Source organism: Lonchura striata, chromosome 5 (genome assembly GCF_050655825.1).
Source record: "Lonchura striata isolate lonStrDom1 chromosome 5, ASM5065582v1, whole genome shotgun sequence".
NCBI classification, from domain to species: domain Eukaryota; kingdom Metazoa; phylum Chordata; class Aves; order Passeriformes; family Estrildidae; genus Lonchura; species Lonchura striata.
Genome location: NC_140707.1, coordinates 68,869,789 through 68,882,391, shown reverse-complemented (window position 1 = coordinate 68,882,391; position 12,603 = coordinate 68,869,789). Strand labels below are relative to the sequence as shown.

Below are 12,603 nucleotides of genomic sequence, written 5' to 3'. Positions count from 1 at the left end.
ATAAGGGAGATCTCATCCCAGGACCAGGTCCTGAGGCTGTGGGACACCAGCACAAGGTAAGCCAGGCAGAGAGTGGGCAAAAGGCACCACAGGAGAAGACAGGAAAAGACTCAGCCAAAATGCTCCTTCTTAGTTTGCCTTGACCCACGCTTCTTGCAAAACACCATGGGCCAAAGGATTAATGTTTCCAGGACAGCAGCTCTTTTCTGAAATTCCCTGTATGCCCAACCCATGTGCAAGTCCAGCACATAATAATTAAAAAAAATAATAAAAAGGAAGAAGAAATTGAGCTGGCAGCTTCCCTTCCTGCAGTGCCACAGCCAATATGCTCCAAGCCCTGTTGTGTAAGGGCTGTGCCCACCCCTGGGTGGAGATGCCAGGAGTGATAAGAGGGCTGGGTGGCTGCAGCTCTTCCTGCTCTGTGTGCTGTGCAGGAGGAGTTGGCAGCACTAACACAGGTAACAACTGCACAGCTCCATCCACAGCCAAGCCTGGGGTGCATCAAGCAAAGCCACCATTCTGACCATGTGGAAAAGCAGGAGAGGCTGCTCGGTGATCAGCTCCATCGAATCCTGCCAGCTGCAGTGAAATGGAGCTGGGAAGTCACTGCCCATTTTTGTTATTGCCACTGGATGGCAACAGACGTTCGGCAGAGATCAGTGTGCAAACCACACACGCCCTTGCTGTGCTCCACCTTGTTATTCAGGGCCATGGCCATGCTGTCAGCATGCCCAGCAGGCACACAGAGAGTTCCAGAGCCCACGGGCTGGCAGCTGCACAACCAGCAAGGCTGTTCCTGGGGTCAGGTTGAAGGCTGGGCTTTTCCTTTGCACAGCCTATGCCTTTCCTGCACTCAAAATCAATTTTTGTCTCGCCAGCTCAGAGCGAACTCTTCTGATGAGCAATGCAAAATACATTAATGCCATGGAGAGGGGTGAAAAATCACCTGGTGGGATTACGGTACCACACTGAAATAGTTAAGGCTTACATTGAAACTGATGGGTGACTGGATTTAAATTCCATATACCTGGCTATGAGCTGGCCAAGGGCCACAGAAAGATCTACAGTGGGGTTTCAAAAGCACAGCCAGTTTTGTTGAACAGCTTCACTTGATCTTATGCAACAAGTAAGTAATAGGAAATGATCAAGGTTTTTATGATTCTATATTTAATAAGTACATAGTTACATCTTGTTAGTTTTTTTCTTAATGATAGATAACCATGACTAAGAATTCTCCAATTTGTGAATGATGACTGTTCCTGCTTTGGGTGACATCACTCTGCTGCTCCTCTGCTGTATGTCACCACCCCTTCTCCTCCTGTTCTCATCACTTTGGCTGTGTGTGGCCCATGCCAAATGCCTGCCAGGTGTCTCTGAGTTGGCACATGGTACAAATGTGATGCTGTGATGTCCAGCTCTGCCAAGACCTCAGCTTGATGCCATGAAAGCTGTCCCTGTCCCAGTGCTCTGCCACATCATTTCCTGCCAGCCAATGTGTCTTGGGAGCACCCATGGGGATGCTCTGGTTCTGCCAAGCCAGTTATCACATTCCTCAGTTCACCTCTGATAACTGATAAAGTGCTGGCTTTCATGTGGATTTATTGTGGATTCTCCAAGTGAGGGACCAGCTCTCCTTTCCCAGGAGAGCCCCATACACCACATTTAACAATTTAAATATTGCCCAAATATAGCAACACACCCGTGACTGGAAGGCATTCTAAACTGAATCCTACCATCATCTAAACTTTCTTATCTTGAACCCAACTTCCCATATCTAGAAATCAGCTTTTAAAAAAGGTGCACAAGTTTTACCAACAATACTCTCAAGAGACTCTATGTTTTTGTTTTCCTTGCCTTAGGCACCAGGGTGTCTTGAGAGCAAAAAAGCACATACTGAATTAGTTCTCTTTGCATCACCAAGCAGTAATTAGCTGTCTTGTGAGGAAAATTGCCTGCCTCTACTGTCCTAGGGGGATAAAGATAGGGAACATGGACACAGGGACAAAGTCTGCTCATGCACACAGGGATTTTCTCTGACCACCCTATGAGAAAACTATGTTAGCATCAGTTTAGGCAATGACAGAAATTAAGTCATGAAACTTAGGCCAAAAAAGTCTTATTATGATTGAGGGGTACTAAAAATTGTACAGATCCTGAAATCTCAAAATTGAGGGACAGAACACTAGCTGTGCACATGACAGTCCCCAACTCCTTTCCCAAATCCAAGATCAAATTCTTAGTGTTCTGTCCACACAAACTGGGATTGCAGAGGCCCAACACTAGACTGGAAGAATAGTGTTTAAATTTAATCAGCCCTACAACTTGTAGGATTTGGGCAGAAGCTTGTCTAGTCCTGAAAAATAGGAATTTGGTAAGTGGGAAAAAAAATGGTTTGAGCTCAGACTATTTGTGAGGGAGATGAGATGCACAGCATGACATTGAGAGCTCTGAGAGTCTGCCAGGAAAACACATTTACAAGCAACAATCACGTTTCTTATTCAGACTATTAATGTCATTAGTGCATTACCACTCAGAATCAGTATTAACATCTTTTGTTTGTGCTGCAGATATTGCAGCCCTCTGCACATCCTGCAAGTTCAGGCTGTCTCCTGACCAGCACACAGGAAAAGGGTTTTAAGTGTCACTCACACACGCCTGCCACATCATGTGGCCATCATGTGGGACACGCCTGCACAAATGTGGACAGAGGAAAAAGATGCTCTTTAAGCAGGGCTGGTTTCTTCCCCTCCTCCAATCTCTACCCAGCTGTTTGCAAAGAAGCAGCAGCTCTTTGAGTTCCAAAAACAACACATCTGACAAGAGCAGTCACTGCCCTCCAGCCCAGCCAGAGGGGTGGCAGAGCAGGGTAGATGTGGGACACTCCCAGTGTCCCTCCTTCCCACACCAGCCTACAAAGCCAGGGCACACAAAGTGCTACTTAAAGCTGGCATCTTGCAAATAACATTTTTTTTTTCATGTAGTTTGTGACCCAAGCCCCTTACAGGCTATAGGGACCCTGGCAGTGCCAGCATGCAGTGACCATGTGCTGTCCCTTGGTGCTCAGAGTTCAGCCCAGACTAAAACATGGAGTTGTCTCTAAGGGTTTGGTGGGTCCTGTTAGACCACAGTGTCTGGACCTGGCTGGTTCTGTGGTGGCTTTGAAGGGATCCTTTGGGGAAGCAATTTAAGCTCACCTAGAAGTGTCCTGCCCTTCCCCCTTTCAGGAGGGGGACCTCAGAGGAGCACACAGGGTGTTCCCTAAGTCCTGCAGGGCTGGGATGAGCCACCCACTTCCCTGCACTGCAAGCATCCTCATTATTAAGGATGGAGGGTGTCAGCCACCATTAAAAAGATTTGTTTAAACTGCACCAGCTTCGGTATCACAGATGCACTGAATGGTTTGGGTTGGAAGTGACCTTAAATATTGTACAGTTCCAACCCCACATCCACAGACAGGGACACCTTCCAGCAGACCAGGTTGCTCAAAGCCCTATCCAGCCTGGCCTTGAACACTTCCAGTAACACTCAGACTCACCTAACCCAACTCCTCTCCTCCTCCCAGTCTCTTTTTTTTTTGATAAATGCATCCTCAAAATCTTTATCCTTACACTTCTGAGATGTGCAGGACAACATCCCTGATTGCACCCCTCCCCTGGGACAAAGCAAGTAAGTATTTAAAAGGTAGGATGATCATTTGTTCCTCTTTGTCCTCCTGATACCTGATGTACAAATCAGCCTTATGGTTCTGCGGTTGCACCATCCTGTAGCTGCGATTAAACTTAAAAATTCTTGCCGCTGGTATTTATTTGTTCCCTAAGAGGATGGGCAGGTCAGTGATGCAGTGTGGATTGTCACAGGCGTGCCCAGCTTCCACCTGAGCGTATCCTGCGCCAGCAGCTCCCCCTGCTCCACACTTCAAACCTCTCCCCTGCCAGGAGCAGGCGCTTCCCCCTCCCCTCCTCTCAGCAGCGCTGCGAAACCCAACGTAACATCTGCATTTACCTTTCTGCTTATTTAAAAACGGCAGTAGCAACGAAGCCAACGGACTTTTTTTGCCAAAGTCCTTGGAAGACACTTTACTTTGGTTAACAACAGTTTCTTCAATGGGTTTCTTCAGTTTTACTCTTTCCTTCAGCTCCTCGGTGCTGACGGCAGAGGTCGGGGGCTCAGCGCTTATTTTTGGCGCAACAAAGGAGCTTTTCAGGTAGGACGAGGACTCCGCCAGGTTCTCCCTGTTCATCCTGCTCTCTGCTATTTTACTGGCCTCGTAGTCTGAGGCGTCGGTGCGCGAGTTGTTCTCTTCCTTGATAATGTCCATGACCTTGGGCTTCATCAGGGGCGAGTCCTGCTCCCTCTTGGGGCTCTCCTCGGAGGCCGAGGAGGCATCGCAGGACTCGATGATGAGCTCGCTGTCGAGCTCCGCCTCCCGCTCCTCCCGCAGGATGCTGTACTGGATGGAGGGGGAGGCGGGCGACGGAGGGGGCCCGCCGATGTGGCCGAAGCTCATGTAGCTGGCGTGCAGCGCCTCCTCGGCAGCCAGCGGGTCCTCCGAGACCAGCTCGATCTCCGAGTCGCCGGACTCGGCGCTGCTGCCGTCGTGCTCGGCGGGCCGGGCCCGCGGCTCCGCCGGGGCGGCCGCGGGGCGCGGCGCCTCCGCGGGCTCCGCGGAGAAGCGCTTCGCCTCCGCGATGGCGCCGATCAGCTCCTCCTCCGACAGGCTGCCCTTGCCCTGCGACTCCGAGCCCGACGGGTCTGCCGCACCGGGGGGAAGAAGAGAAATGGGAAAAAGTTAATTGTCTTGGTTTCCAGCGGCTTAGATTTTTTTATCTAATTGTATACTCATATTATTGTAATATTTCTATTTTATATATATATACATACATATACATATATATATACTTATATATATATATATATATATATATGCACATACATATACATATATATACTTATATATATATACTTATAAACTTATATATATATACACTTATATATATACATATATATACTTATATATATATACTTATATACTTATATATATATACACTTATATATATACATATATATACTTATATATAATATATATGAAATTATAATTATTTATATTATAATATATATTATAATATATATATTATATCATACTACACAATAATATAATACTATAATTAATACTGTCATTATACAATACTACCCAACTCATAAAATAAAATAAAATAATAAAAATTGGAAAAATTATCTTACTTTCTAGAGGCTTAGATTTTTTGTCTAATTATATACTTACATTACTTATATATATCACTTATACTTATATAGTATAAATCATTATATATACTTATATATACTTATATATATTATATAATACTATACAATAATATACTATAATTAATACAGTCATTATACAATATTACCCAACTCAAAATAAAATAAAATAAAATAAAATAAATGGAAAAAATTATCTTATTTTCTAGAGGCTTAGATGTTTTGCCTAATTATATATTACTTATATATATTACTTATATTTATATAGTATAAATCATTATATATACTTATATATACTTACATATATTATATAATACTATACAATAATATAATACCATAATTAATACTGTCATTATACAGTACTACCCAACTCATGAAATAAAATAAAATAAATAAAATAAAATAATAAAAATGGAAAAAATTAATTATCTTATGTTCTAGAGGCTTAGATTTTTTGTCTAATTATATACTTATATTACTGTAATATTTATCTTATATAGTATAAATCATTATATATACTTATATAAATTATACAGTATTATACAATAATATAATACTATTATTAATACTGTAATTATACAACACTACCCAACTCATAATTTTTTTTTTAATTTAATAATCTTGTTTTCTAGCAGCTTAGATTTTTTATCTAATTGTATACTTATATTACTGTAATATTTATATTATATAGTATATATTATTATATCTACTATATATATTATATAATACTATACAATAATATAATTCTATAATTAATACTGTAATTATACAATACTACCCAACTCATAAAAATTTTTTTAAAAAATGCAATAATCTTGTTTTCCAGTGGCTCAGATTTTTTATCTAATTGTACACTTATATTACTGTAATATTTATATTATATATTATATATTATTATATATACTTATATATATATTATATAATTATATAATACTAAACAATCATATAGTACTATAATTAATACTGTCATTATACAATATCATTTTTTATCTTAGTATACAATACTACCCAACTCATAATTTTTTTTTAAATTTAATAATCTTATTTTCTAGCAGCTTAGATTCTTTTATCTAATTCTGTACTATAATTATATAATATTATACAATAATAGTATAGTATAATTAATACTGTAATTATACAATATCATTTTTTTATCCAATTATACAATACTACCCAACTCATAATTTTTTTTTTAAATTTAATAATCTTAATTTCTAGCATCTTAGATTTTTTATGTAATTATATACTATAATTATATAATACTATATAATAATATCATACTAATTAATATTATAATTACACAATATTCAATGTTTATCTAGCTGACCTCTACTCTATTATTTACCTGACCTCTACTCTAAAACCTCCATCTTACTTTACATATGTTACTATATTCTAAAACCTTAATAAGTTTTCTACTATATAGAAATATATATATTCTATATATATTAGAAGATACATATATTATATATATATATATATAAATATATGTTATACTTCTATTCAAACCGCACACCTATAATCTTAATTCTGTCATTCAATTTTAAAAACTTTCTCCATAACCTCAAATCAAATCTCTTAAAAGTCATTACCTATCGACATAAAAAAATAAAATAAAATTCTCAATGACCAAAATTCCAACAGGAATCCACACAACAGCAGCACGTTTCCCTCTAGCAGGGCTGGGAGCACAGGCACAAAGTCTCCCTGTGTGGGTGACTGACAGTAACAACAGCTTGACCTTAGACAGCATCTCCCATGCAGGTGTTCATTATAAAAAAAGCATCACTTGCTGAAGAAAAAGCTGAGGTACAAGGCAATGCTGACCAGTGGCTCAACAATGTGATTTTTAACTGGAAAATCCTCAATCAAGAGGAGCATGGGCTCAGGACACGCGTGACAGCATCAGACTGTCACCAACAATCTGTTCTGGGGACAAAACACACATGGGGCTGCTGGGTTCTGCTGATCCTAACAGCCCATGGGTGGTTACCTGTAGTTTTGCCAAACTTTAGCTTTCAGGTGTGGAAAATTTAGGATCAGAAACTTTTCTCTTTTTTTTTTTTTCTTTCCTTTTTTGGTTTGTTGACTAGTTAGTTTTTTTATTAATTTGGGTTTGTTTTTTTCTCAGAGTGTGGGTGGTGAATTCTCTGTTTGCTTTTAGCTCAGTTGGGTCCAAGGATGAAACTTATTTTTTTACTGTAATTCTTAATATCACTATGGAGTATAGTAACAAAAATAATGACTATTTCGTCACCCAAAATTTGGAACAAAACAAAAATATTAACAACCTAGTCTGTGCTTTCAGACTGCAATTCCCCAGTCACATTGACACAGCCATCAAGTGCACATGGAAATTTGTCCTCTGGGATCCTGAGTGTTCATTCCCAGATTTAAAGCCATTATTAATGTGATGGGGTCACTAAGTGGCACTGCAGGTTGTGAGGAGTCAAGAAAGCCACCAGGAAAATAAATCCCCAAGTTTCCTCCAGCAGATGCTGGTGAAGAGGTCCATGACAGCACAGTGCCTGCAGGTATCACAGGGCTGGGTCCCACAGTGGAGTGGAGGAACGTTTCCATCCCCGTGGTTGCAGGTGACACAAAAATGTCCTTCTGCACCCCAGATTGTGGCCGCAGACAGGATTAAGGTGCTGGTGTTGTTACACCACACTCCTGTCTGGATGCTGGGAATTTTCTGGTGCATTGGGAGCTCCTGCATCCTCCTCTGGCTGCAGGAAGCTGCGCTGCTCTCCTGCATCACCGCATGCCAGCCCGAACGCGGCACGGGTCCAAGCTGGCATGTGACTTGCAGCCCTGGTAGCGCAGCAACGCGCTGTGCCCGGGCTTCACCCTGCTCCTCCCTGTGCTGGCAGAGCACAGCTCCCAGCCCTGGCATTCACCTTGTGAATAAAGCAGTCCTTTGTGGCCAGCAGCGGGGTGTCACATTCGCTGCTGGCGCTGGGAAGTGGGTAAATACCCACGGCCTTTCAGCGCCAGCACAGCACAGACAGACCATGCCTTCCTTCCCAAGAAAGATGAGGGCCAGAGATGAAAAGCAAAACGTTTTCAAAAGTCTTGGTCCAAGCAGGGAGTGACTGGCAGCTTTGCCAGAATGCTTGAGGGGTAGCTAGGAGTCACGACTTTGCTGGGTCGCTGCCTGGGAATAGCAAGGGCAGGTTTTAAATTTCTTCATCACTTATGAATGTGGGAGCTGGGCATGGAACATTCCCAGCTGCAGGAAAAGGGGGGAAATCCAGAGGAAACACCCTTTGGGAGCCAGCCTCTAGAAGAAGATGCCTTCTTTCCTTAACACGATGGACAAGCAGTTTTGATGGGATACAGATAGCCAGCATCCCCAAGGCAGTCTCGAACATCACCAGGACTGAATAAGTAACAGTGCCTGAAGGCCTTAATTAACTTGTAGCAAAAAGTGTAAATCGATGAACAGTGGCACGTCTCAGGAGCAGTGTGTGATTTCACTCAGTCAAATAAAAGAAGAAAAATGTGGCTCTAAAGTCTATTCATTAAAGTTTCTGGCTGATGCAGTCAGAATAAATTCACGGCTGTGGTGGACTCTATCTCCTCTCCCTATGTGGAAATGCACAAATGCTCCCTCACTTTTCTGTAAGAACCAAATATTTCTCCAAGGGCAGGTATTAGTGTAGGTGCCAGACTGCCATTTTAAGGAAATTCTAGTTGTTGGGGGTTTTTTTGGTGTTTTGTTTGTTTGTTTGTTTGTTTGTTTTTAATGCTTCTAAATAAAATTGAAGCAATGGAAGTTTCAGCTTAGGGATGTTCATTGTCAAATGTTTATTGTTAAAGGATTTTGATCCAGGACACTGAAATTTAATTTTCAGTCTAAAAATCTGGTTTTCTGTCACTGAACTCAGACAGAAGGAAAAAAAGTATAAACATGGGGTTTTGGTAACCCCCCAATTGCAATCTGGAGTCTTTTAAAGAGACTGGCCCTTTGTCCCTCCAGTCCCATTCGTAAATGAGGTGACAGCATTTCCCTCCTCAGCACATTATAACATCAGCACTTTGACATGAAAACAGCACTGATTTTTAACAACTTAATCTTATTTTCTGCAAGGGCAAAGAGATGCAAATCCAGCCATTAAAATTTTCATTATATCAGCCCAGTCAGTTGCATTGCCCTGACCCCACACAGCTCATTTCTCTTGGGGAATCAGGGCAGCCAGGGTGACCAAGAGACCCACAAACCACCAGGATCCAGCCCAAGCTATGGCCTAGATGAAGATGCCCACAGGGACACTGCTTCCCCTCGAGGAGAGAACCCTGAGGATCTCAGCAGCCCTGGATCCCTTTCCATACAGCAAGGGCAGCCCATCCTGAGCAGCACGTTGTGATGGGGAGCACAGTTTGCCTCCTGTCGGAATCTGTGGTATTGATGATTCTGAGATTGTAAAAGTCTCTGTCTTTCTGCCCCGCTGCCAAAGCAGAAGCCATAATTGGTCTGTGCTGGTTTCCAGGTTGTTTATTCTGTTTATCTCTAACATGTTCTGCTGCCCTGCCCAGCTCTGTCCTGCAGGGCAGCGTGTGGGGCTCTGCCCTCAGTGGGATGTGACAAACATTAAATACCAGAAACTCCCTGGGCTGGATTTACAAGAACGTGCCAATATCTGTCACCTACGTTGGACAGTGTGTCCCCAGCCTGAACCAACAGAAAAATGCCAACACCACAGTGAAACATGGAGGGCATGAAGAAGGAGAAAAAGGACAAGGCACACCCAATTTCCTCCATCTTGTCCCCTTTGAACCCCTAATCTAGAATCCTAAAATTTTACTTTTGTACCCGTGCCACACTTAATTATTACTTATATCAAACCCTCAGAGCTGGTAATTCATCCTTTAAGATTGAAAATTCTTTTCCATGGCCAGAGATCACAGGCAGTGTCTCTGGGGGCTCTGTCCAGGGGTTTTCCTGACCCCTGCCAGGGTCCCAGGGCAGCCAGAGGGAAGCTCTGGATTCCCACAGCCTCCCCTTCCCTTTGGCTACACAAACTGGTGCCAGAGGAGAGCACAAACACCTCCAGCCATGGAGACTTGTCAGTGCCCTCCCGCACCCCGTTAAACTCACCCCAAAAATCCATGGTAATTCTCCAATGTGCAGGGTACAATTGCAACCACTTCTTGAGCAGCAAAACCCTCAGTGCCCTGCACCAACACCAGCATTACCTGTGCCAGAGGAGGGTGGTGTGACGGATCCTGGGCTGTCATCCTCCGGCTCTGACACCGTCACCGTTGGCACCACCTCATGGCTCGGCTTCAGGCTGGCGTCCGGCTGAGTCGGGCTCGGCTCTCTGCTGGCAGCTTCCTTGGTGTTTTCTGTCTCAGTGAGCGTGATCTTGACAGGGGTTGTAGCCACAGAGGGACTGTGCTGACCCCCAGACTTTCTGTCTTCCAGCAGGTCTTGTTCCTTGGCTGCCTTTGTGCTCTCCGAAGGCGTCCGTGGAGGCTCAGCGGCGTGGCTGGACCCCGCGGGTGTTCCCCGGTACTTGTCACTAAGGCCTGGGCTCTCATCTTCTGAGTCAGAGTAGTGTGTTTCTTGGTACTTTATTTCTTCTGATCTACTCATGTCCATGTATTTGTAAGCTTCTACTTTCATGGGATCTGCTAAGGTTTTGTCGACTTCAGTAGACTCTGCAGGAGTCATCTCTATTCCTGAGTCTGAGCTAAACAAGCCACGGGACTCAAACCCAGTCACGTCTTGAACAGGATGGCCCAGAGCATTAAAGCCCTCCGTGCTGCCCGAGCAGGGAATGGGGGTGTTTTCCTGCTGATAGATGCCTGTGAAATAGGTGGAGTCCCTCGGGGTGGTGTAGTGGACATCGGAGATCAGGGAGGTGTAGAAGGAGTTGTCCCCTCCGTTGGCAGTGGAGCCGTAGTCGAAGAGATGTGACGAGCCTGTGACACCTGAAGCAAACACACAAAACCACAGAGGCACAGTAAGACACAAGAGCCTGCATGATTTCTGTATCAAACTTTCTGCAAAGCCACACTCACCCCCTGCTGACTTTAGATTTGGTTTGTGAACCAGATTTGACTTTGCTTGCAAGCTCTTGGGGACTGTCTCTTTCTGTACCTTTGGGCAATATAATGGCACATCTGGCACACGAGGCTTCCAGCTGCTGTTCCATCTTAAAATAGCTATAAAGATCCTTATAGTAACTAAGCATTCCTGGCCAATGTTTGCCCAGCCTGTAAATAAAAACTTCCTGTGATTGCAACCTCACAATCCAACCCAGGGGCTCAGCACCAATATCCTTAAAAGAAATCTGATGTCCAATACTAAACCAATATTTCTTTTTAAATACATAGAACTGGAGGAATTTGATCCTAAGGAAACTTTCCATTATGAAAAAAAATCTGCCGGACAGAAATTGAGAGGGAAAATTGACAAGCAGATTTAGATTACATCTTCTCTTATGAGTGGCCACCCTAAATTTGTGAAACGCCGAGGCAGAGACTTGACATCTTCATTTAGTGATTTCCACATGTTCAGAAAGCTGTAGCCCATGTGCATCATCCAGAAACCATGCTGGCATGAAGGTGGTTAAACCCGTGCATCATTTTCATGCACTGCCTCTAATTCCCTCTGCCAGGCTCTCGGTTCCTGGGGATGCTGCTAATTAAATTAGAAACAGCGGCCACTCTCCCTCTGCAGCATCCACACAAAGCACAGCTCGAGGACAGGAACAGCAAAATCCCCCACGAGGGAGGCAGGAGAGAGGATTTCTATGAGGGCTGAGGGAATGGGGAGAGGAGGAACAAAGCCAGTGGCTGTAGGAGCTGGTGCCTATGGGAGGGAGCAGCCTGTTAACCCCTCGTGTGCTGAAGCATCACAGGGGCTTGGCTGGTTTTCTCCGACCTCTGCTCGTCACCTGCAAGGGATGTGAGGCTCCTGAGCTGCTCCACACGTGCCTGGGCTATCACACACAGTGCAGACTTCATCACAATACTAAAGGGACATTGCTGTAGCTGCAAGCCAGAAGCTGGAAAATATCAATGCAAAAGATCCCGAGCTACTTGCATTTGAGTATTTCACACACAGAGACTGATGCCATCTCCAAACACCACCACAACTGCTTTTCCCCACAGCCCTCCATGCATCAGGCATGTGCAGCTCATTTAGCAAGCCCTGAAGCAATATTTTCCACCCTGTAATACTTCAGAGTTGTAGCTGAAGGCTTTATTTTACTGCACAACCTCACTGGATTTGACACACACACCCCCCAAGCCCTGCACAGAGTGATCATTTCCCTCATCTTATTTCTGCATTGTTCAGAGTTGTGATATCCTACAAGCAATTTCTTTTCCCTG

General features: G+C 43.5%; 1 protein-coding gene across 1 annotated transcript in view; it reads right to left on the bottom strand.

Annotated features, from left to right (window-relative positions):
- The window catches only part of RTN1 (reticulon 1), a 123,624-nt gene that overhangs the window by 42,040 nt on the left and 68,981 nt on the right, over positions 1 to 12,603 (bottom strand). Inside the window, exons 2-3 of the mRNA XM_021554533.3 lie at positions 10,459 to 11,196; positions 4,003 to 4,752 (exon numbers count right to left, since the gene is read on the bottom strand). Of these exons, the coding sequence (XP_021410208.3) occupies positions 4,003 to 4,752; positions 10,459 to 11,196 (1,488 nt within the window). The remainder of the gene's footprint in view (positions 1 to 4,002; positions 4,753 to 10,458; positions 11,197 to 12,603) is intronic.